At 40.3% G+C, this 26,759-nt stretch overlaps 1 protein-coding gene across 3 annotated transcripts in view; it reads left to right on the plus strand.

The window, feature by feature from the left end:
• CPQ (carboxypeptidase Q) overlaps positions 1 to 26,759 on the plus strand; it is a 513,729-nt gene that overhangs the window by 171,630 nt on the left and 315,340 nt on the right. For all 3 annotated transcript variants that reach the window (XM_081258893.1, XM_081258895.1, XM_081258894.1), the window contains exon 3: positions 5,432 to 5,639. In XM_081258893.1, coding sequence (XP_081115019.1) covers positions 5,432 to 5,639 — 208 coding nt within the window. The remainder of the gene's footprint in view (positions 1 to 5,431; positions 5,640 to 26,759) is intronic.

Below are 26,759 nucleotides of genomic sequence, written 5' to 3' on the forward strand. Positions count from 1 at the left end.
GTCTCTTAATAGTAGAAAACATTATAAAATTCTCACTTCACTATCTTCCTGTTCATAACGGTTCTTGGGAGGAGTCAGGTCAGAAGAGACTGAGATTAGAGTCTGCGTATCAGATTCTCCATAGAGTAAATATCCGAGCCAACACCACAGCAGTCTGTATCTGTTGCACGGGGTAAGTCGTTTAAAAAAAAATAAATTGGTCAATTTTGAAAATTAGGTGTGGAGAATAGAAGGGAACCTGAGAATTTTTATACTACTTCTGTGGTATAATCAGCTGTAGCCAAGAGAGTCACTTTATAATATGAATATTTATAGCTTCAGTCTTACATTTTCTTCAGAATGAACTGCCGTAATCCTTTTCATTACTCTAAAAGTCTGATGACTCTTGTCTTAGAGTGAAGCATCCCTTCCAAACTCCCCTATGAGTAGATTGGGACCTAGTGTGATAACAGCGCTCTGATTTACGAGCAAGACCCTGAGTAGACTGAGAAAAAATAACTGAAAACTTAGGCAGGCTTTTGTATACTTATTTATGTTTCTTCTTATTCCTCTTAAAATGAAAATCCTGAGCTTTTCTTTTTTTTTTTTTTTTTTTTGCGGTATGCGGGCCTCTCACTGTTGTGGCCTCTCCTGTTGTGGAGCACAGGCTCCGGACCCGCAGGCTCCAGACCTGCAGGCTCAGCGGCCACAGCTCACAGGCCCAGCTGCTCCGCAGCATATGGGATCTTCCCGGACTGGGGCACGCACCCGTGTCCCCTGCATCGGCAGGCGGACTCTCAACCACTGCGCCACCAGGGAAGCCCCCTGAGCTTTTCTTTAGATATATTTTACATCTGTGAAAGAAGATAGCAATGCAGTTAATAGGAGGAACGTGATCCTTGGGTTCAGACCACCAACAACTCTCAGTTTCAGCACCTCATAGTTGTATAAACTTATTTCTAGGCACTTCAGTGTCTTCCTAATAACTACTTTGCAGAGTTGCTGTGAACACAAGTATAAACATTAGATATTCAAATATGGCTATTATTATTATTATCAATTATGCTGACCTACAGACATATCCAAGTTCCTTGGAAGTATACATTTTTGAGAAGTGAGTAGGGATGGGGTATTATTATACTTTTATTTTGGGTTTCTTTTTATTCATTCAGTATATGCATGTGTACATGTGTGTATTTGTGCCTATAAGTGTGTGTGAGTGAATTTCACATATTACATGTCGGCACCGCTTCAGGCACTTTGATAACATTAATGAATAAAACAGACAAGAATTTTCACCCCCCATGGAGCTTACATTACTGTAGTGGATGCAACTGGAAGCTGATAATTGATATGGGAAAATTAAACCAGAAAAGAGGGATGGGGGTTGGGAGTGGGTTATAATTATTAATAAGGAGATCGGGGCATCTGATACTGGTTTTGTGTTCTTTGAGGTTTTCATATACTAGCTTTTGGAAGGAGGGCATTGGAAAAAGGGAGATGAGAGGACAGAAAAGAATAGGAGGCTGATGACTTGTAGGAGAGCAGAAGCATTTCCTTTATGTAAAATGTGTTGAAACACAAACTAATATGGAAGAGTGAAGTTCTCCAGATGGCCTGGTTTTATTTTATTCAAATTAGAGCCAAAATCTTCCTTAAGTATTTTGTACACACCCTGCCTTCCCAAACAATGGGTACTGCATATAGTCCGCCTGGACTGTGACCACTTCTGTTACTGAACTGTTGTGAAGCAAGTCCCTCAGGGCCAGCAGAGATGCTTTTGCCTACTTGCCTACATAATGGCTGAACCTGCAGTGATTGTGAGTTCTACATAGCAGCCACTATGTACATATGGCTATTTAAATGTGAATATAAATTAATTAAAATAAATGACCTTAAAAATTCAGTTTCTGAGTCAGATTAGTCACATTTCAGGTGTTCAGTAGCCACATGTGTCTAATGGCTACTGTGTTAGCCCAGATACAGAACATTTCCGACATTGCAAAGAAGTCTGTAAGTATGTATTTGTTATTTTTCATGTTTCTGTCTCTGACATTGTTTTTTGTGGTACTGATATCAGCTTCCAAACCTCTCTCTTCTTTTTGATTTGTTGTCTCTTATAGTTCATAGGTTTAAGCACTAGATTTAGAATTTTATGTAAAGTAAGGGTAACTAGGCTCTAAGAGCGGAAGAGCTTTCTTATGTTCAAGTATCTGAGTTTTCATACTTGGAATTTATATTTCTATTCTGACTGCCCCCAGACCTTTTTTTGCTTGGTTATTCTGGTACAGCTGTGCTCTGGGTGGTCAGAGAGTCAGACTCTTGAGTTATTGTGGGAGAAGCACTATCCAACTTTAAAGGTAAATTGCACTTTTATGGAAATGCTTTAGACCCAGTCAATGGTCCCTTGTTTGGAGCAGTGCCATTTAAGGCAAGTTTATTGACTGACTTCCTACACATATACCAAGCACTATGCTAGGCCTAGGAGATACAAACAAAAGTGAACATGGCCCCAAACCCTGAGGAGTTCACAGTTTAGGTGGTAGAGAGAGTCATAAATAAACCGTTTCACTGTCTAGTGCCCAGGTATGAACTTGCCTCTGAAAGTCCAGAGGAGAGTGGTGCATGAACCAGCCTTCCTGCAGGTGGAGGGAGGGGGATGAGACAAGAGGCCAGAGGCCTTGGGAATGCTCCCTAGTGATTCTTTTTTTTTTCCGTCTATTTCTTTTTTTTTTTTGCGGTACGTGGGCCTCTCACTGCTGTGGCCTCTCCCGTTGTGGAGCACAGGCTCCAGACACACAGGCCCAGGGGCCATGGCCCACGGGACCACGGGCCCAGCTGCTCCGCAGCACATGGGATCCTCCCGGACCGGGGCACGAACCCGTGTCCCCTGCATCGGCAGGTGGACAATAAACCACTGCGCCACCAGGGAAGCCCCCGTCTATTTCTTTTATTTTTTCATTGGAGTATAGTTGATTTACAATGTTATGTTAGTTTCAGGTGTACAGCAAAGTGAATCAGTTATACATCTGCATATATTCATTCTTTTTTAGATTCTTTTCCCATATAGGTTATTACAGAGTATGGAGTAGAGTTGGAGGGAGTGGCATCCTGAGGGATAAATAGGTGTTAGTCACATGGCAAAGTTAGGAGAATGGGGTCAACAAGACATGATGTACCATAGCATGAACAAAGATGCTGAGAAGTGGACTGGCGTGGTGCAAGTGGGAACTTTTAAGTTTAGTACTGATAGAATTTAAAATCAAAGGGAACCTGTGTCTATAGAGATAGATAGGCTTTGACTGGTATGTTGAAGTGATGGGTAATCAGCAGAGGGGGCAGGGGGCAGGGGTATGGTGACATCGGCTCATCTGACTTTTCAGCAGTTCAAGTTGTTCACCCTGGCAGCTCTGTGGCAGTTAAATTTGAGGGAGTTGGGCTGGAGGCTGGGACACTGGTGGTGGTGGGTAGAGGAGGAGGAATTCATAGCAGTCCAACAGGGAGATAACCAGGGCCTGATGTGAGAGGGTGTTAATGTGGTAGGGCAGAGGACCTGCTTTCAATCAACACTTAAGGGGGAAGATTATCAGTGTTTGAGGACCGATGAGATCTGGAGGATGAAGGAGACAGAGGAATCAGACATGACGCTAAGCTTTCAGGAAAACAGATTCATTTGAACACTTCTTCCAAGTTCATGGTGATAGGTTTTGACCTATAGCTGCTACCAGTGTTTTGCATTGGCAACTGGTGTCTAGGTTAGGTTTTGGCTCTTTAGGACTCCATCACTCACATTTGTTAAAAGAACTTGAACCACAAACTATAGTGAAGCTCTACCCTTGTATGACTTTAATTTTGCAGTGGCCTATGAAAATTTATAGAAATTTGGCTTCATTTCTAGTGGCTCCAATCCAGATGCCAAAATTATCCTATTGCTGGGACACCCCTTGGGTGGACCATTGAATCTGTTATTCATTAGGAACAGCTGAAAACCATCAACAAAATTCCTGTGCTATGCCAACAATAACACCAGTCAAATTTCAAGGTAACTCCAGGTTTCAGAAAGTTATGAATCTCAACATCTGTCTAGCTGAACCCTTATTTGTATTTTTACACATATTTATCACATATTTATTTATGTGAAAAAGCTAGTGGCATCCTTACTTTTCATGATTGTACATTGCTTTCTTTAGATTATAAATTAAATTCTGAGTTCCGAATGTTGGTGGAGACATGCTTATGGATCTGTAGTCAATCACATTAAAGTGAAAGTACAAATTCAGTCCGGATGGTGGAAGTTGGAGAGGAGCCAGCCCAAAGAATCCATTGTGATGGGGTCCATATTGAAAGCAAGAATTATCTCATATCTGCAGTGCATTTTAAAAGGATTTTCCAAGTAACAGTTACTATTTTAATGACGTGTGTTAAGCTTCCAGAAGAACCCAGTTCTCTAGTTTGCAAAATTAAAGAAGTATGCCAAATCTATGTTGATACTTGGGTTTTACTGATATATTTCACGACTGCATGGCTAAAGCCATAAAACAGTAGGTGCCTGACACTTTATTTTAGATTGTTATATTTAGCTACTGCATCTGGCCTTTGTTGCTAAATATTTTTTTCTTGTCACACTAACTACTCCATCAAATTGAATCTTCAGTGGTCTGGCAGTTTTTGAATGACTTCGTGCAAGCTGTGAAATCCTGTTCCCTAATCAGGAAGATCTGGGCAAGTCTTGTGGTATGATGAAATATGCCACATCTTTCTAAGTGAGACAACAGGATTATAGGACAATTATACAACATCTTCAGAATTTTTATCTGAAGAATAGTGATATGTTTGGTGATGAACAAGTACTACAAAGCAAGAGGCATGGGAAGTTTCCACATTCTTTAAAAGGGTTTGGTACAAGGAAGAAAAGAAAACAAGCTGACTTTTTGTGGCTCTTGAGAAGGGTTACGTTAACCATTTGTTAAAAGTTGGATTTATGAAGATCATTGGCTTCTAAGAACATTCTTTATAAACTGCCATCCTTTGTATGATGTCAATGAAGGTTGTTTAGCAACATATCAAAATAGTTTTATGAAAAGATAAATATGTGTTTCATTAATCCCAAGGGGAGCTTTCTAAAATGCATTTTTAAAAATAAATAATTACTGTCATACTGTGGGAAAGAGGCAAAAAAAGACATCTTTTCAAGTAATTTGTGATTTAATAGCAGCTGGTCAAGTGAGTTGAAAAACCTTATGAGTCGTATATTTTTTGAATGCCTTTTCTCTTTCTTGGGAAACTGGCTAACCCCCAGAATCTTTCTCCCATAGCAAATGGCTCTGAAACTTTGATCTTTGCAAACCAGTTTGCCAGATGTAGTGGATAGAACATGTGTGACCTTTTGTGTGCCAATTCACCCTGGCTGATCGGAAACCATATGTTAACCTTGTATGACTTTTATTTGTAGGCATTACAGCAGAAGTTCTGGTGGTGACCTCTTTCGATGAACTGCAGAGAAGGGCCCCAGAAGCAAGAGGGAAGATTGTCGTTTACAATCAACCTTATACCAACTACTCGAGGGCAGTGCAATACCGCATCCAGGGGGCAGTGGAAGCTGCCAAAGTGGGGGCTTTGGCATCCCTCATTCGATCGGTGGCTTCCTTCTCCATCTACAGGTTGGTCATTATGTTCATTTGAAATGTTTTCAAAAACCAGGGTTTTCCATCAAAGAGAAGCCCTTTTGAAATAAAAACAAACCAGTCAAAAGAAAATACTGATTGTTCATGGAACTTTTCCCCCATTCTACATTTGTTCATTTGTTTGTAATATCTTTTTTGGCCTTTTCAGGATTCCAAGCATCATTTGTGCATTCCTTTACAAAGCTTTCCACATCCACGATGATCCCATAACATTCTATATATAACCAGTTTATTTTATATATTTTCATTGGAGGGAGAACTGAATTCACGTCTGCATTTCATCAAAGATTCCTAAAGACTTCAGAGGCAGCCAGGCTTTTTTCCATTGTTGCTAGAGAAGTGAAATACAAATAAAGCAGGTTACATGATAGGGGCCATCTATGGTGTAGTGGAAAGAGTTGAGGCAGCAGAGGACCTTGGATGTAGACCTGCTTCTGCTTCTGAAGAACCGTGAGGCCTTGGGGATGTTCTTTTTTTTTTTTTATCGAAGTATAGTTGATTTACAATATTATATTAGTTTCAGGTGTACAGCAAAATGATTCAGTATTTTTGCAGATTACACTCCATTATAAATTATTTCAAGATAATGGCTGTAATTCCTTTTGCTATACAATATATTCTTGTTCCATATTTATTTTATACATAGTAGTTTGTATCTGTTAATCTCATACCATCTTGGGAATGTTCTTAAAACTCTTCGCGCCTCAGCATTCTTCTCTATTAATTGGTGATAATTAACAATAATACATTTACAAAATTTGAATGAGGTAAACTTATGAAAGATACTTGATATTTACGAAGGTCTATTTTGAGGGCAGCGTAAGTTTTGTCTTTTTCTTTGTATTTCTGATTGAGGTAATTGCAACATGCTTTATTGATCCTCAGTTGTGTGAGGAAATTCGGCATTGCAGTGGATAAAAAGTCCAAAAATTGACCTGCAGACATTGGGCCTAGTTTAGTAGCTACATATCATAGTGTCACATATCAAGGATAATATATTTGAGAAACATGGATAAAAGAAGCACCATTTTAGTGTTGTGGCCTGGTCTCTCTAAGATTAAAAAAAAAGTAAAAATAATTGCAAATAGGGTTTATTTGAGTCTCAAGACTAGATCTTTAATATCTTTTGTAAAGGAAGCATTCTTTATTCTGCACAATTGCTCTTTGGAGCTGGAGTCACAGCTGCTTGACCTTAAATAATTAGCACCCTACACCCTTAAAAATAACTGAGGACACATCAGCAACTAGGAAACCCAGTCAGAGGAGTTGTCCAAAAGGGCAGAGAAAAGGAAAGGGACATTTTTCTTTTATGGGGATAAGGTATCATCCCAGGGGAGGAAGATGGGGCATGCTAAAACCACTTGTTAGACGTTTTATGAGAGACAACCTAGTTACACTGATGTCACAGTGCTAAAAATAATGTTCTTTGTAGAGTCTTTAAAGTTTTGGTGACTAGTGAAATAATGATTGGACCATATTCTTTTGGATGGTTACTTTTCCCAGGAGGGAAGTCCTGAAATGGCTAGCTTACTTCCCAGAATACCTCAGTCACCCCTTAGAATAACACAGTCAGCAACCTGTGGCCGTTCACCAGGTTTTCACTGGTCCTGAGCTCTAAATTATGGAGCTACTCTGTTGCTTTGTGAAACTGGGTGAATGCCAGAAATATTTATCTAACAACTACTACTCATAAGACTAATAACTCCCAGATGACTTAATGCACAGTAATCTGCCAGGGTTCACTGACATTTTTTTCCTGGTATAATGAAGACATCTGGAAGCCCAGGCTGTAACCTAGGAGCACCAGAAGAATTTCGTCCAGCAAAGGACTTAGAAATCTGTCGTTAGCCTCTAAGACTTAGGGTTGCCAACATGTAGTGTGCATTCAAGACATTTTTCTTAATATTTATAGATCCAGATGATTATAATTTTTTCATTGATTTGATAGCCAGACATATTTCAGTGGACTCTTAACTTTTATAACTCCATATTTTCAACATTTATGAATACAAAATAACATTGCTCTTTACACAGTACTTTAGAATCTTTCACATACATCATCTTATTTGTTCTGACAACAATCCAATGGACCAAGGAGAAGGGGCATTATTATCCCCATTTTAAGATAAAGAAAGAAGAATTCAGAGAATTCAGCATGTTAACATGTTTAAGTCTTGCATCTTGAAAAATGAAAACCAAAACGAAACAAACTGTCTCTTTGTCCACTTCAGGCTAATTTGTTTTTTAGAGCCAGTTTTCCTTAAAGAGTATTCTATATTCCTATCTGTAATTTTTCATCCCTCATTCACTCTCCAGATCACTTTAACCTGGCTCTTCCAAATACTGAAATGGAAGTTGTTAAGGTCACAAATAGCTGCCTAGTTGAATATAATGGACATTTTTCAGGCCATTATCTTATTTCACCACTCTGAAGTATTCCTTATTATTGATTGCTTTTTCAATCTCTTCTCCTTGGCTTCTATGACTTTCTCATAATCTCTCTTTCTCTAGCTCCTGCACTTTCCCTCTTTCCCACTTTCCCTTTTCTTCCCTGTTTCTCTGGCTTCTCACTGTTAATATTCTACCTGAGCAATCCCATCATGCTTATGACTTCAGCCCTAAGCATGGTGACCCTTTCCGAACCCACCTCTTCTGTCCACTGCCTGAGCTCTAGGTCCATACATCTAACTACCTGCCGATTTATCTTTTGGGTGTTCCATAGCTACCTCAGTTTCTTTTCTTTTCCTTTCTTTTCTCTTCTCTTCCTTTTTTTTCAAAATTGAACTCATTCTTTCACCTCTTTCTCCTGCATTTTCTATCTCAGTGAAGAGAATGCCATCTGTTCTGCCTTATAAGTTAGATGGTCCTTGATTACTTTTTTCCTCTTCCCTTATCCATCATTTCTAGGAGCTATGACATCTCCTAGCTTCTGCTCTTTATCAGTCATTTCAGCCAATGCATGTTGAGCACCTCCACCTCCCAACATCACTCCACACTCTACTAGTCAGGAATCACTAAGGCTGCCCCAGTGCACCCCATTTCCTCCAAGTTTCATGACTTTGCAAATGCTTTCTCCTCTGCAACCTTCTATTCCCTTCTTCACTATCTCACACTGTCCTTCAAGATTCATCTTAAGTGTTTCTTCTTCTGGGGAGCCCTGCCTGATATCCAACTCCAGCCCAGGCGAGCTGCCTCTTTTGGGTATCCCATGTCATCCTGTGCATACTCTGTATCATAGTATCTTGGAGGTAATTTGGGTTCACGCTTTGGTAGGGTAGACTAACTGTTGTAGCAAACAACTTAGACACCTAACACAATAGGAATCTCTTTCTTGCTCACATAATAGTTCCAGGAGGGTGTTCAGCAGGTGGACTTTTGCCCCTTTCCATCGGTGGCTCCATCACCTCTAAGAAATCAGAGTCCTCTGCAGGGTGCCCTGCATCCAGCTGACAAATAAGGAACTGGAGAGAGAAAGCCAATAATCAAGGGGGAGGTGTTCTGTGGCCAGGCCTGGGTATGGCATACCTCACCGCTTACATTCCACCAGCCACAGTGCAGTTACGTGGAGGCTAGGAAATTTGGTCTATCTTCATGCTCGTGGTGAAAGGAAAATGAGTTTGGTGAACAACTGTGCAGTCTGCTCCAATTGCCTGACTCAACACTAGACTGTAAGTTCCAGGAAAACATGGATTACACATTTTACCTCTGTGTCTCCATCATCTTGTATGATATTTGATACATGGTGGTTACTCTGGAAATGACTGTTGGAGGAATCCACTTGTCTGAGGTTATGTGATCAGTCATGGTAGGGTTCTTACAACAAAGCAGGTGACCCGGTTCCTAGTGCTCTCTGACCAGACCGTGTAGCCTCTGTATAGTGAATTGATATCAGCTTGAACTTTTGGGGCACTTTGCTCTGTATTTGGAGGAAAACATCCAGTTGCCAATAGGCCAGATTATGCCTTTTTTTCTGCCACAATATTCACACACAATGATCTTTTGGGTCACCCTTAGCTCTATGGCAATGGGTTATGCTGGATCCTGTTTAGGAAAAGCATAGAAGTCAGCAACACTGGAGAACAGAATAGAAATTTGTCGCTGCTTGATTTCAAAATTAGAGACTCTGCTAAAGGACAGGAAATGTGTTTTACCAATGTGACTTGACACCTGTCAATGCACTTATCAATATTTGTCAGCCATTTTAGAAGTACAGCAGTCACATGCTTACATGACATGTCCTCAAAAGGCAGTCCATTACTTGTTACCAGCATTATCTCCAGATTCTTTGTCATTATTTCTCTGTATTCCCATTATTAGTGTTTTGGGGCTCAAATTTACTTCAAAGAGAAGATTTTTCCTTCATTGATGCTTTTATAATGACTTTTCTCTTGTTCAATATTAAGTGTCAAGTGGGGACTATCTAATGGGGACTCCCATTAGATCTTTTTTAGTTTTTCTGTTTGTAAAATACATTTTACCTTTGTCATAGGAGAATACTTTAAGGATAAATGTAATTGTAAGAGATTTAATTTCTGCAGAGGAAAGCTGCTCTATGGAACCACTTGCCTTACATTATTTCTCAAATTAATCATATTTTTTAGTAAATATTTATTGAGAGCTTACCAGTTGCTCAGAAGTTGCCAGGTAGGGTTGCTAAGATGAATTAGACATGTTTTTGGTTCCTCAGAAATATTGTCTGGCTAAAAGAGAGGAGGGTAAGCTTAAAATGTACATGATTAGTGTAATATATTTTATATTTAGTGCTAAATGCGTGATTGAGGAAAGGGACAAAGAAAGGAAAATTTTTTTTAATTTTATTTATTTATTTATTTACTTTAATTAATTTATTTATTTTTGGCCGTGTTGGGTCTTCGTTGCTGCATGTGGGCCGTCTCTAGTTGCGGTGAGCGGGCATTGTTCTTCATTGTGGTGTGCGGGCTTCTCATTGCAGTGTCTTCTCTTGTTGCAGAGCACGGGCTCTAGGCGCACGGGCTTCAGTAGTTGTGGCTCATGGGCTCTAGAGCACAGGCTCAGTAGTTGTGGCGCATGGGCTTGGTTGCTCTGCTGCATGTGGGATCTTCCCGGACCAGGGCTCGAACCCGCGTCCCCTGCATTGGCAGGCGGATTCTCAACTACTGCACCACCAGGGAAGTTCCAAGAAAGGAAATTGACGTTTATTAAACACCTACTTTGTTTATGCTTCTCCAAAGGCTTAAATCGTTTGTTTCAATTAATTCTTTATGCAACCCAATAGAAATAGATATTGTTATTGCTCTTTTACTGAGGGAGCAACAGGTTCAGAATGGTTAAATGGCTAGTTAAGTTGCACAGCTAATGAAAGAACCAGGATTCATACCCAGAGAGCCTTTGGCTCTAAATGCCATGCACTTCAGATTTCATGCACTTTAGATTTAGCTGGAGAGCTAATGCTACAGGAGTCTAGAAGAGGTAGCAGAAGTCTGATGGGGGCTGGCTACATTGAGAATGTAGGTCTTGGGTGTACTCGATGAAAAGGCTGAACTTGAACAAGAGGCAGGAGGTGGAAAGGCATTCTATACCTGATCAAGACAAGAAAGCGGGAGTGCATCATGCACTGGGTAATACACAAGTAGACCAGTTTGACTGGAGCAAGGTTTCATAGGAGGTAAGAGAAATGAAATTTTGAGGTGAGAGGAAGAGACCAGATTTATGAAGAATCCAAAGTACCAGATTGGGGAGTTTTAAGTTTAATTAAGTTTAATGTGGAGGAAATGAGGAATCATTGATTGTGTTAGAGTTGGAGGGGGATGTTTTAGTGCATTGTTTCTCTAAGTATGGTCCCTGGAACATCATCCACCTCACTTGGGAGCTTATTGATTTGCAAATTGTCAGGCCCCACTTGAGACCCATTAAATTAAAACATGCTTGGGTTTGGCGTTTGTGGTTTAAACAGCCCTCCAGGTGATTCTGATGTATGTAAAAGTTTGGGAACTGTTTCAGAAAGATCAGTCTGCTGACTGTAGATGATGTGCTTTGAGAAGGTAAGCCAGGACACTGATCTAATAATGCAGATGTGACGTAATGAGGACATAGATGATGGCAATGGGAATGGAGAGAAAGAGACAGCAGGAGGGTGTGGGGCTGCACCCAGCAGGCCTTGCAATTGCCCAGCTGCAAGGCTGAAGAAAAAGCCCAGAGACAGCAACAGAGACCACCACAGTTTATTGGATAGCAAGTCTTACAAGTCTGAAGCAAAGTGCTGGAGTGACACCCCACTGTGTACGGCAGACAGCAGGCAGGACAGGGCAGCAGTTTTTGCTACTTGGGGGGAGAGGAGGCTACCAGTTACAGGGGGACCTGATGTCAGGTTGGCTCATCAGTTACCAGAGAAACCAGAAGCTGGGGCGGGAGGCAAGCACTTAGGCAGTTGCTGATTGAGCCTTATGATTAGGTGAATTGGATAGTCACGTGAGTAGGTGTTGGTGAAGCAGGGACTGGTCGAGCAGGGGATGTACAGAGAGCAAGAGAACAGCTTGCAAAAATTATCAAAACTTGCGGACTGGCTGCATTTGAAGGGAGGAAGGAGGAGTCAAAGTTTACAGTAAGGCAAGGACTGAACACCAAAGGCTGAATCTGCATTCAGTCCAGACCAATATTTAAAAATCATGAGTTTTGGGCTTCCCTGGTGGCGCAGTGGATGAGAGTCCGCCTGCCAATGCAGGGAACGTGGGTTCGTGCCCCGGTCCGGGAGTATCCCACGTTCTGCGGAGCGGCTGGGCCCGTGGGCCGTGACCACTGGGCCTGCGCGTCCGGAGCCTGTGCTCCGCGGCGGGAGAGGCCACAACGGTGAGAGGCCCGCATACTGAAAAAAAAAAAAAAAAAAAAATCATGAGTTTTATGTAAAAATAGTGGTTTGTGGTTTTTAGAGAAAGAACTATAGCTGGGGGTGATGTCTTGTATTTTCTGTAAGGCGAACTTCAGCCTAGTGGATCAGCCACCAAGTCCTTTCTGTTGATGAGATGTGCCTTCTGCAGTCTGCCGCAGTTTCCAGGTTTCCGTGTACCCAGCTTGGGGACTAGAGAATGATGAGAGACAGAGGGGTCAGGAGAGGGAACCCATATGGAGGCAACATGACCAGTTTGGTTTTTAGACATTTGGAGTTGGAGGTGGCTGTGAGATAGTCCCCTTAATCTGGCTTTTATATTTTGTAAGGAAAACAGTTGAGCATTTTCATTTCTCTATTATCTACTTTTTGGATCACCCAAGGCAATTTAAAATTCTAGGCTGGCTTCCTTGCAGTGAGGTACACCTTGGGACTTATGCCTCCTGCTTTCTCAACCTGCGAGCTCAAGCATGCAAAGTAATTTTTATATTAGACCAAACAAAATATAATTCAGAAAGTAACTCTACCGAGGCCAAATTGCCTGTTGTACTCCCATTGCCAAATATACATTTTTTTCCTAGTTATTTTCTCCACTGCCCCAGATAATTGAACTCAGGCTATAAGTTGTAATCAGCTAAGGACGCAAAAGGCTCCCCTTTCACTTTACTGTGAAAATTGCATCACCATACTGGGTAAGAATACATTGAGGTGGGAATGATTGCATCACCATACTGGGCAAGAATGCATTGAGGTGGGAATGAGCTGTGGATAGAACTTGTCTTTGTAACTACTACTAGTTTATGTCTTATGCCACTTGGCCTTTGTGTACTATATTGATACATACAGTGAAGAGGAGGCATAGAGAAGCAATCCAGTTTGAAGATAAGATCTGATTAAACATTCAGCTGGAGAGAAAGATGAGTGAATCCAGGTGATGTTTATGGAGAATGTTAGACCATCTGGTGAGAGAGCTGTGAGAAAGTATATAAATCAGTCCCTATAATGATACTTAATTAATACAGAGTCGATAAGTGGCATAATTGAAGCAATGGTTGGGCTACATCGTAGAGTTAAAGAGCTTCAAAGAGGGTTCTGATTAAAACCATTACAATTTATAACACATTCTTCATCTTAAGAAAGCATCTTGGTGAGATTTTAACATGAACATTTTTGTAATCAGAGGACCAGTTTAAAACGTTCAGAGCAGAGGTGAAATGTCTTAAGAGGTCTATTTTAGATGATTTTTTAAAGCCAGTTTATTCTCAGAGAGTAAAAAAACTTGTCCCCCTCCCCTTGTTTTTTAATGGGAGAAAAATTAATGCTGCTACTTTACACTTAGACTGTCTTGGATCTTTGATGTCCTGGTGGTTTGGTTCTTCGGTGTGATCTTAGCATAATTAGCTATCAAGCTTGATTTAAGTTGTTTTGAAATATTTTTTGCAATTTGGGGGGCATACGTGCCTTCTGGTGATTACAAAATAGGGAAAATATCACCGTGACTCAAAATGGTACAACTGGGCTAGCCTTGATTAGTAGGTTCTTTTCTTTCCTTATTTTGTTTTTGCTTAATTCGCTCTGAGGCTCATAACAGATGCACAGTAATCAAGCAGAATGCCAATTCTCATCATTTATGCAGGTGGAGGGCCACTGTGCTCCCAAGGGGGGAAACCAGAGAAGACCCACATTGAACACTGCATTTTTTTCTTCTCATCATCCTTTTTTTCTGTCTCTCTCTCTGATTTTTTAAAATTAATTTATTTTTGGCTGCATTGTGTCTTCGTTGCTGTGCACGGGATTTCTCTAGTTGGTGGCGAGCGGAGGCTACTCTTCGTTGCGGTGCGCAGGCTTCTCATTGCAGTGGCATTCCTTGTTGCGGAGCATGGGCTCTAGGCGCGTGGGCTTCAGTAGTTGTGGCTCGCAGGCTAAGTAGTTATGGCACACAGGCTTAGTTGCTCCGCGGCATGTGGGGTCTTCCCGGACCAGGGCTCAAACCCGTGTCCCCTGCATTGGCAGGCAGATTCTTAACCACTGTGCCACCAGGGAAGCCCTATCTCTCTCTGATTTTTGAAAGGCAGATTCTTTGTTTAGAAGGCCTCTGTTAGAAATTCCAAAATGTCCTTTTATCACTGAATTATTATTGCTTCAGGTAGTGTGACAGGTATACAACTTCGTAATGGACACACTCGGGCAGTATACCTCAGAGCCTCAGTTCTGGAGTCACAGTGCCTGGGTCTTTGCTCAGCCTCTTGACAGATGTGTGACCTTGGCATATCATGTAAACTCTTTGAACCTCAGTTTCACCTGTAAAATGGAGTGAGGATTAAATGTGAGGATTAATCTGGGCATTTGTGAGAATTAAATGAGATATTATTGTCTGACACAGTAAGTTTTGCATACATGTAAAGTACTCTTATTATATAGTCTTGCTAAGTAATGACTGGATATGCTTATTGAATAAAAGAGGAAGAAAGGGAGGGAAACACGGAGCGAGGGAGGGAGGGAAGGAGAAAGAGAAGAACAGAAGGAAGGAAGGAAGACTAGTAGGAAAGAGGGAGGGAAGAGAGAGAAAGAAGAACTTAATTTACTTAATATCAGTATTGTAATTGCTGCTGTCTGGTTGGGAGACAACCCTTAACATCGTATTGCCATTTTGATCTCCATCTGTTTAGCCTATTTGGGGTTGTGTGTTTACTGCTCTGTTTTTCTTTCTGGATTGGAAGTTCTCCTGGGGACATACTGTGTGTCTCACTCATCTCAGTGTCTCCAGGCTGTGCTCAATGCCTGGCACACAGTATTGCTGGAATGAATGAATAAAGAGAGTTAGAGGCAACCTATCAGGTTTGGCTAACATGTAAATTCAAGGTGTCACCATTTCACATTCATAAAAATTGGATAATAATATAGATGAGGTGACTAACCTTTTGAATTGCTACTTATCAAAAATAGAATCTCTGGAATCTGAAAGGAGACTGTATAGTTATGTAAATTTTGGTAAAGAATTGCAAACTGCTATTACTTTGGTGCTTTGTAAGGCTGCTATAATTAATGTTCTGTTTGCTTTTTAGGACGGACTGTCATTTTTCATTTGCTTTTAACCTTGATATAAAAATTTCTTCTCGGTTGATATTTTGCATTCATAATTTAAAAATATTTATAAATGTTCACCTTCTATTTTCCAGCTTTCTGATTTTCGAAAGCACAAGCTTAAGAACCACATCATGTTTTTCCAGATCTGTACTGGTAGAAAGAAATTAATGCATTTTGAATTCAGGTTTCAGGATTATGGCAATGTTGTCTGCTTATGCAGTGCCCTTTGAAAAATGTCTGGTGTAGCATATGAACCAAAAGAATCCCCAGTAGCCTCAAGTCAGCCTTTTACTATTGCATGTGCTTTTGTTCTCTCTCTCTCATCATAGCTGAAGACCATTCCAAAGGTCCTCTTGTATCCAACTGTCCCTTTGGCTTCTTTAGCCCCCTGGAGAAAGTACCAATCAGAAGGTACTGCCAGGAAGACTGGAGATTAACAAAGGTAACAATATAGAGAGTGGGATTTGGAATCAGACAGACCTAGATTCAAATGCAGGTTTAGCCAGTTAGAGGTTGTTTGAGTCTACATACATTGTTTAATGTCCGAACCTATTTGCTCGTCTGTAACATGGGGAGAATACTGTTTACTTCATAGAGTTGTTGAGAGAATTATATAGGATCAAGCATTCGATGTAGACCCTGACACGTGGGAAGCAATCAGTGAATTATATAACTGACATCTTATCTTAATCATGGTTGTTACCATCGTTATTATCATCATTGGATAATGACAGGACTAAGCAGGTAGGTGGACATGAACTGAAATATCTTAAAAAGCAGTAGCTCCAGAACTCTCCTCACTGTGTGCTCCAGAGACCTTGCTTCCGGTTATCTCCCGATTTCAGGAACCTACTCTTGTAGACTCCCTCAGTCTTTGGCTTAAAACTCTGTTCTGCTCTTTTTATCCTCTTTGACCTCACTTTGTTTTTTTTTTTTTTTTTTTTTGCTTTATAACAAATTTAATCAGTTATACATATACATATGTTCCCATATCCCCTCCCTTTTGCGTCTCCCTCCCACCCTCCCTATCCCACCCCTCCAGGCGGTCACAAAGCACCGAGCTGATCTCCCTGTGCTATGCGGCTGCTTCCCACTAGCTATCTACCTTACGTTTGGTAGTGTATATATGTCCATGCTGCTCTTTCGCTTTGTCACAGCTTACCCTTCCCCCTCCCCATATCCTCAAGTCCATTCTCAAGTAGGTCTGTGTCTTTATTCCCGTTTTACCCCTAGGTTCTTCATGACATTTTTAAAAATTCCATATATATGTGTTAGCATACGGTATTTGTCTTTCTCTTTCTGACTTACTTCACTCTGTATGACAGACTCTAGGTCCATCCACCTCATTACAAATAGCTCAGTTTCGTTTCTTTTTATGGCTGAGTAATATTCCATTGTATATATGTGCCACATCTTCTTTATCCATTCATCCGATGATGGACACTTAGGTTGTTTCCAGCTCCGGGCTATTGTAAATAGGGCTGCTGTGAACATTTTGGTACATGACTCTTTTTGAATTATGGTTTTCTCAGGGTATATGCCCAGTAGTGGGATTGCTGTGTCATATGGTAGTTCTATTTGTAGTTTTTTAAGGAACCTCCATACCGTTCTCCATAGTGGCTATACCAATTCACATTCCCACCAGCAGTGCAAGAGTGTTCCCTTTTTTCCACACCCTCTCCAGCATTTATTGTTTCTAGATTTTTTGATGATGGCCATTCTGACTGGTGTGAGATGATATCTCATTGTAGTTTTGATTTGCATTTCTCTAATGAGTAAAGATGTTGATCATCCTTTCATGTGTTTGTTGGCAGTCTGTATATCTTCTGTGGAGAAATGTCTATTTAGGTCTTCTGCCCATTTTTGGATTGGGTTGTTTGTTTTTTTGTTATTGAGCTGCATGAGCTGTTTATAAATTTTGGAGATTAATCCTTTGTCAGTTGCTTCATTTGCAAATATTTTCTCCCATTCTGAGGGTTGTCTTTTGGTCTTGTTTATGGTTTCCTTTGCTGTGCAAAAGCTTTTAAGTTTCATTAGGTCCCATGTGTTTATTTTTGTCTTTATTTCCATTTCTCTAGGAGGTGGGTCAAAAAGGATCTTGCTGTGATTTATGTTTGACCTCACTTTGAATGCTCCATACTGTTCTTGCATGTAGTGCCAAAGGTATAGTGACTCAGATCTGTGATCAATGGCCAGCTGACCAACATGCAGACAGTGTTCTATTTAAACACCATCCAATCTATTTTCCACCTCAGGGCCTTTGCGCTCACTAACCCTTCTGTCTGGAATGTATTTCCCCCAGCTTTTTGTATGGCTGACTCCCTTTCAATCTTCAGATGGCAAGTGAAAATTTCTCCCTGCAGGCCTTTCCTGACTTTCCTGAGTAGAGTAACACTCTCCCTCAAATTCTGTTACCTCGCACCTCCTCTGTATGCTCAGAGGCCTAATAACATTTGGTAACTTCTCTCTCTCTCTCTCTACTTGTTCAATATGTGTCTCTCCATGAGAATATAAATTCCATGATGACTGGACTGCCTTTCTTGTACACCATTATATTCTCAGTACACAGGGGATTGTCAGCCCATGGCAGGTACTCAAGAGATATTTGTTGAATGAGTTACTATTAAAAAATCATCTAAGGGCTTCCCTGGTGGCGCAGTGGTTGAGAGTCCGCCTGCCGATGCAGGGGACATGGGTTTGTGCCCCAGTCCGGGAAGATCCCACGTGCTGCGGAGCGGCTGGGCCCGTGAGCCATGGCCGCTGAGCCTGTGCGTCCGGAGCCTGTGCTCCACAATGGGAGAGGCCACAACAGTGAGAGGCCCGCGTACCGCAAAAAAAAAAAAAAAAAAAATCATCTAAGATCAGAACCAACTATAAATGGATATATACTGACTCATGTCTATTTTCTGAAGCCACAACTTTTTTGGGGGTAAAATATCAATCCGTGGTAAAGTTGAAAGAATATTAGATGACTCATATACTCTTTGTAAGAAATTGCCTAACTTCTTCCTGAGAGGTGGTACCATTTCACATTGCCATCTGCCATGTGTGAGAGTTCAGAGTCCTCCACATTCTCACTGAAATTTGATGTTGTCAGTCCGTTTAATTTTAGCCATTCTGGTGCATATGTATTGAATCTCGGTGAAGTGTTGATTTGCATTTCTCTGATGACTGATGATGTTGAACATGCTGATCGGTCATTTCTGAATCTTTCTTTGTGAATAGTCTGCTCAAATCTTTTCCCTGTTTTATAATTGGGTTGTTTTTAAATTATTCAGTAGTAGGAGTTGTCTATATATTCTAGATGCAAGTCCGTTGTCAGATAAATGTTTTGCAAATATTTTCTCTCAGTTGGTGTCTTACCTGTTCTTATTTGTTTATTGTTTTTAGCTTAATTTTGATGAGGAGAAGTTTTAAACGTTGAAGAATTTTAACATCAATTTTTTTTTTTTTTTTTTTTTTTTTTTTTTTTTTTTTTTTTTTTTTGCGGTAGGCGGGCCTCTCACTGTTGTGGCCTCTCCCCTTGCAGAGCACAGGCTCCGGATGCGCAGGCTCCGCAGCCATGGCTCACGGGCCTAGCCGCTCTGCGGCATGTGGGATCTTCCCAGACCGGGGCACGAACCCGTGTCCCCTGCATCGGCAGGCGGACTCTCAACCACTGCGCCACCAGGGAAGCCCTAACATCAATTTTTTTTAGTTGCTTTCTGTGTCCACTTATATACCCTTCATCTACATTCATTATTTAACACTTTGCCACATTTGTTCTCTGTCTTTCACTTTCTTAATCAATTTAAAATAAGGTAGGTACAGCCATGAAACATTTAAACCATAATATATGTGCATGTATTTCATGAGAACAAGGATCTTCTCTAACATAATGCAGTATCATTGTCATACTTAGGAAATTTAACATTGTCATATAAATATTATATAATGTAAATTCCATCCATATTCAGATCCCAATCATCCCCCGCTCTCAATAATTAATGTCCCTGCTTTTTTTAAAAAAAATCCAGAACCCAATCAAGGATATTACATTACATTTAGTTTTCATGTCTCTTTAGTCTCCTTAAGTCTGGAATTGTTCCCTAGTCTTTTTAATATTTTATTGCATTGACATTTTTGAGGAGTATAGGGCAGCTGTTTTGCACAGTGTCCCTCAGTTTGGAGTTATTTCCTCATTATTAGATTCAAGTTAAATATTTTTGGCAAGAATTCTATATAGATGATGTTGTGTCCCTCCTATTACATTATGTAAGGAAATGAATAATACCAGTTTCCCTTATGAGTGAGGCTAAGTTTGATCACTTGTCTAAGGCAGTATCTCAGGATTTCTTCATTAGAGAGGTACCTTTTCCTCTTTGTAGGGGAAATACATTGTAATTATGGTGAGATGCTTTGAGACTTTGTGAATGTTATATTCCTCAACAAAATTTCATCCAATGAAAATTTAGCATGTGTTGACGATCCTTGCCTGAATCAGTCATTACATTGCCAGTTACAAGAGGTATCCTAATTCAGTTATTCATATTATGTACATTTATTAACTGACATGTTTTTGTGAGTAAGAGCTTCCACCTTTATTCTATTATTGTTTCTGAGTATCACTTCCTGGAATTTTAGAAGCATATATATTAAAATTACTGTCATTCTTTTTTTTTTTTTTTTTGTGGTATGCAGGCCTCTCACTGCTGTGGTCTCTCCTGTTGCGGAGCACAGGCTTTGGACGCACAGCCTCAGCGGCCATGGCTCACGGGCCCAGCCGCTCCGCAGCATGTGGGATCTTCCCAGACCGGGGCACAAACCCGTGTCCCCTGCATCAGCAGGCGGACTCTCCACCACCAGGGAAGCCCTACTGTCATTCTTTTTGATAAAGCATCAACAATCTCAAAGCACTTAAATGTCAAAGATAATATTTTATGATGACCTTGAATGTTTGAAACATTGAAATGATTTCACTTTTTTTTATCCAAAGGATAAATCCAAAGGAACCCAAACTATCCCAGGTAGGTCAGCTAATTAGCAGGGTGTAATCAATACCATTTCCTCTGAAGTTTCTCAGTAACAGTGTGAGCTCTAGACTAATAACTCTGGAAATTATTTTTAGAGTCTACCATTAACAGTGTGTACCATATGTGAATGAAGATCCTTCACCCCATACATAATTGCTGTTAATTGTTGAAATAAATGAGCAAAAATCTCAAATCCAGCAACTGTTTCTCCAGAGTTTCTTCTCTTCTTCTTTTCTCTTTTTTTGCTACGTAGTGGTGATGTTGAGGAGTGTGTTCTCAAAGAGCCCTTTCCAGGAGAAGTAAGTGTCTCAGTGTGGGTTTGCAGAGGCCTACAAGGATGTTTATTCAGGAGGAGTTTACCTAGCTTCTGTGGTGTAGTACAGAAAACTAAAGTATCTACCCACTCCAACTTCCCCACGTCATCAGGGGTAGTGAAGGGTTAAACAACCTTGGCTAGTGAGTCAAAGGGTAATAGTAATAGCTCAATGAATGTCTGTTTCTGCACCGGTTGCTGCTCTATAAATTAAATATTTGACATCTAGGAGAAGAATTTAATTATTTTTAAATTGTACTTTATTTATTTCTTAAAAATAGATCTTTATTGGAGTATAATTGCTTCACAATACTGTGTTAGTTTCTGTTGTACAACAAAGTGAATCAGCCATATGCATACATGTATCCCCATATCCTCTCTCTCTTGAGCCTCCTTCCTACCTTCCCTATCCTACCCCTCTAGGTCATCACAAAGCACTGGGCTGATCTCCCTGTAATGCTGCTGCTTCCCACTAGCTATCTGTTTTACATTTGGTAGTGTATATATGTCCATGCCACTCTCTCACTTCATCCCAGCTTCCACCTCCCCCTCTCCCACCCTGTGTCCTCAAGTCCATTCTCTATGTCTGTCTTTATGTCTTTATTCCTGCCCTGCCACTAGGTTCATCAGTACCATTTTTTCTTCTTTTCTTTAGATTGCATATATATGCATTAGCATGTATATCTTTTTCTCTTTCTGACTTACTTCACTCTGTATGACAGACTCCAGGTCCATCCGCCTCACTACAAATAACTCAATTTCATTTCTTTTTATGGCTGAGTAATATTCCACTGTATATATGCACCACATCTTCTTATCCATTCATCTGTTGATGAACTTTAGGTTGGTTCCATGTCCTGGCTATTATAAATAGTGCTGCAGTGAACATTGTGGTACATGTCTCTTTTTTTTTTTTTTTTTTTTTTTTGCGGTACGTGGACCTCTCACTGTTGTGGCCTCTCCCGTTGTGGAGCACAGGCTCCAGACGCGCAGGCTCAGCGGCCATGGCTCACGGGCCCAGCCACTCTGCGGCATGTGGGATCTTCCCGGACCGGGGCACAAACCCATGCCCCCTGCATCAGCAGGTAGACTCTCAACCACTGCGCCACCAGGGAAGCCCACATGTCTCTTTTGAATTATGGTTTTCTCAGGGTACTTGCCCAGTAGTGGGATTGCTGGGTCATATGGTAGTTCTATTTTTAGTTTTTTAAGGAAACTCCATACTGTTCTCCATAGTGGCTGTATCAATTTACATTCCCATCAACAGTGCAAGAGGTTTGCCTTTTCTCCACACCCTCTCCAGCATTTATTATTTGTAGATTTTTTAATGATGGCCATTCTGACCGGTGTGAGGTGATACCTCACTGTAGTTTTGATTTGCTTTTCTCTAATGATTAGTGATGTTGAGCATCTTTTCATGTGCCTCTTGGCCATCTGTATGTCTTCTTTGGTGAAATGACTATTTAGGTCTTCTGCTCATTTTTTTTTAACATCTTTATTGGAGTATAATTGCTCTACAATGGTGTGTTAGTTTCTGCTTTATAACAAAGAGGTTTGCAAAAGTTTTTAAGTTTCATTAGGTCCCATTTGTTTATTTTTGTTCTTGTTTCCATTTCTCTTGGAGGTGGGTCCAAAAGGATCTTGATGTGATTTATGTCATAGAGTGTTCTGCCTATGTTTTCCTCTGCGAGTTTGATAGTGTCTGGCCTTACATTTAGGTCTTTAATCCATTTTGAGTTTATTTTTGTGTATGGTGTTAAGGAGTGTCTAATTTCATTCTTTTACACGTAGCTGCCCAGTTTTCCAGCGTCACTTATTGAAGAGGCTTTCTTTTCTCCACTGTATATTGTTGCCTCCTTTATCAAAAATAAGGTGACCGTATGTGCGTGGGTTTATCTCTGGACTTTCTATCCTGTTCTTTTGATCTATATTTCTGTTTTTGTGCCAGTACCATACTGCCTTGATTACTGTAGCTTTGTAGTATAGTCTGAAGTCTGGGAACCTGATTCCTCCAGCTCCGTTTCTCTTTCTCAAGATTGCTTTGGCTATTTGGGGTCTTTTGTGTTTCCATACAAATTGTAAAATTTTTTGTTCCCATTCTGTGAAAAATGCCATTGATAGTTTGATAGGGATTGCATTGAATCTGTAGATGGCTTTGGGTAATATAGTCATTTTCACAATATTGATTCTTTTAACCCAAGAACATGGAATATTTCTCCATCTGTTTATGTCATGTTTGATTTCTTTCTTCAGTATTTTATAGTTTTCTGAGTACAAGTCTTTTGCCTCCTTAGGTACGTTTATTCCTCGGTATTTTATTCTTTTTGTTGCAGTGGTAAATGGGATTGTTGCCTTAATTTCTCTTTCAGATTTTTCATTTTTAGTGTATAGGAATGCCAGAGATTTCTGTACATTAATTTTGTATCCTGCAACCTTACCAAATTCATTGATTAGTTCTAGTAGTTTTCTGGTGGTATATTTAGAATTTTCTGTGTATCGTATCATGTCATCTGCAGACAGTGACAGCTTTACTTCTTCTTTTCCAATTTGTATTCTTTTTATTTCTTTTTCTTCTCTGATTTCCATGCCTAGGACTTCCAAAAGTTTGTTGAATAAGAGTGGCGAGAGTGGACCTCCTTGTCTTGTTCCTGACCTTTGCTTCTAAAATGTCACATAATAGGTTTGCTTTGCTCATTTTGATAGGACCTTCAGCAAAGTGCACTGTATCATGAATACTCTTGCAGGAAATGGAAACTCACCTTGTGAAGAGGTAAGCTTTCCACGAGCTTTGTGTTTTCCTTTCCTCAGCAGGGAAAGAGTCTGTATGTCAGTTGCCTGGCCTTCCTCTGGGGCTTGGTTTTTAATCTCCAGGGAGGCGAGGCCAGCAAAATGTCATCTCTTCTCTTGCTAAGGAAAGAAGCTGTGAAATAGATCTTTATTGCTTATGTGCCTTATGTTGCTTAGCAACAGCTATATCCATAACATCATAGTGAATTTAAAATACTGCTCCATTGGAATAATTGTTAAAAGGGACTCTGATGTTCATAAATACCCCAAATAGGCATTGTGAAAGTATACCAATTTTTATCTTTAATTGGATTTATTCCCCTGAGAAAACTTAAGTTTATGGATGTATGCCCAAATAATGCCCATCACTGATGTGGATTTTTCTGCTATAAGTTCTAGGAATGTCTTAATTCAAAGCGGGGAAGAGAAAAGAGCTAACATGTATTTAACAGCTTTTAAATATTAAGTGCTTTATCTATCTACCTATCTATCTATCTATCTATCAAATCAGTTGAGAACGCTTATGAGAGCCTTGGGAGGCAGGGAGCTTTAGACTCATTTTATATTTGAGTAACTTGATCAAGATTGTGTCCTAGGACATTTTGAAAAAGGTTTATTTGATCATCTGTTTGCCAACTTAAGAACGACCCTCTTGATGTAACTAAACTGGAAATAGAGAAAGTAATATATAGATAAGGGTTTTTGTAAGGTCACTTTGGTACAGGTGCAAAAGAGACCAAGCCATGTGTTCCAGTTGAGAAGATCAGGTCGAGAGAATGAAAGGAGGAAAATGGCCCACAAATGTACGAACACCAGCATTAATGACAGTGAAGAGGCCTCTGCTGTCCTGGGCCCTTTTGCTTTGGAATGTGGATTTTTAAAGACATCTTTGGTCATATTTCTGTGAGGCTCATTTGTTTCCTGCTCTTCCTCTTGTCCCCTTTCTCCTTCTCTTTATTCAATACCTGGTGGCAAATAATAGTTCCTAAATTAGATTCCCTGTTACTTCCCAGCCTGGAGGGCAGAGAGGCACAGGCAGTACCCTCCTGGCAACTATTTATGATATCTCCCCTTCCAGAGATTTGCTCTGTGGCCACTTCAGTCCATTACCATCACTCCTTTTGTCCATAATATTGGCAACTCCCCAAGACCTAGGGAGGAAAAAACACATCTGTAGATATGCAAACCTCAAAATCAAGACTTAGTTAATGAAATCACTTGCCCTTGCCTGTTACTGAATCCTATTCTAGCTGGGATGGAAAAGAGCATTGACCATGCTGTCAAAAGCAGATCAGATTTCTCCACTGCTATTTCTTCCTTTCTTAGCTAAAAACAAAACACCTCACACAACGATCAGACCCAAAAAAAAAAAAAAAATGACACAAGGTGAGCACAAAGGTAGTTTGTACTGTTTTCATATTTCATGTGTTCAATCATATTTGTCTTAACAAATATGATTGGAAGTGGTACTTTTTCTTCTTTTCCCACCTTCTGGCATGAGATTTACAGGTGAAGATAAAAATACACTGGCCCTCCAAGAAAGGGCTCCCACTCTGCACGTATCCCTTCTCGTTGCCCTTTTCTTGCTCCTGCTAGCTTTCTCTCTCTCTCTCTGACTCCCTCTTTCTTCAATCACGGCTTAGAGAAATCTTTCACTCTTCTTTTGACAAGTGTCAGATAGACAGTATGAGCTCATTTAAGCTGAACTGTCTGGGGGAAAATAACTTGTTGAGGAGAACAGCCATTTGGATGACAAGTGCCAGGACGCACAAGATGGCTCTTATCAGGCTCCCAGCTCACGTTCCAGGTGGCCTTTCTGTCTCTCTCTCCCCTGTTCTTACTTGTTCACTGTTGACCAAAATGGAAACCTTGAAATACAAATGAAGTTGTTCTTGGAAGTTGCCAAGAAAAAGAGTTTGATAGTGACTCAGCCTAACAAGTCTATATCCCCCCATTATATATGCTTTTTATTACTGATGCTTCCCAGACCCGTTTGGGCACATATTTGAAGAAGCCTCTGTTGTGAGCTCTGCTAGTTGTTTAATAAACAGGCCTATTATCTGAGCTGCAAAAATTTTGACATTTTGGGCAATCCCCAACCCTGGCTACTTTTGGCACTTCTTGCCAAGATATGAGCAATATTCTTAATATTCTTCCCCATTTGCCTCCCAGTAAGACTGATTTTTTTTGGCTCTCACTTGCCAGACAGGGAACCTATGGACACATAAATGTCATGGGAAGGTATTTAGTGGCAGGTGAGGTTTTTTTGGTGCATGTAAAACATTGTAAAATTCAAGGCCAGGGCACTGTGGCAGGCTGTAATCTATGAATCATTAAATTCTTAACATACCCTGAGAACAGGAAGAGAAAGATTAATCTTTGTAGACACAGGGGGAATTTCTCCTCTGAACACTGGTAATTCATGTGGCATTTGCTGTTTGCTTATGTTTGCAGTGAAATTCTTTCCCTCAACCTTGCACTGTGCTGTTACTGGTCACTTAGGCCTTCGGAGAGAGCAACACAAGTTGATGTTTTAAGTACACAAACAAAGCAGATGTTTTTAATGGTGGGCATCAGTTTTTTTGGTCAATATTTGGTTCACATGAGAACCTTTATTTTTTCCAGCCTGTAAGCTTTGGCTCTGAATTTACATGTTTTGGAGGTTTGATGTTGTTGCTAATTCAGTGATGAAATTTATTCATAGAAAAGGCTTATTGTGAGTGAAGAAATAAAGTACCAAATAGTGTAGACAACCCACACTTTTCTTTATTATTTATTTTTGCACTAAATGATATATCTGCTTGGTATTAGGAACCCCATAGTTGGGGCAAAGGCAATTGATGGCAATGTCATATTTATTTGGAGGTTGAAGTTTCATTAATAACTTAAGATGGAAATCAGAGAAAAAGACCTGTGAGCAACCCCATCTAGCTGTCACAACCCCCATGTTGCAAGATAGTACATTGTACTTCTGCTCTTCTCTCCAAGAGCTTTTGGGACTTTAGCCCATGATTATTATTATTATTAAAGACTTT

The sequence above is a fragment of the Mesoplodon bidens genome, assembly GCF_964165515.1.
Source record: "Mesoplodon bidens genome assembly, chromosome: 16".
Taxonomy (NCBI): domain Eukaryota; kingdom Metazoa; phylum Chordata; class Mammalia; order Artiodactyla; family Ziphiidae; genus Mesoplodon; species Mesoplodon bidens.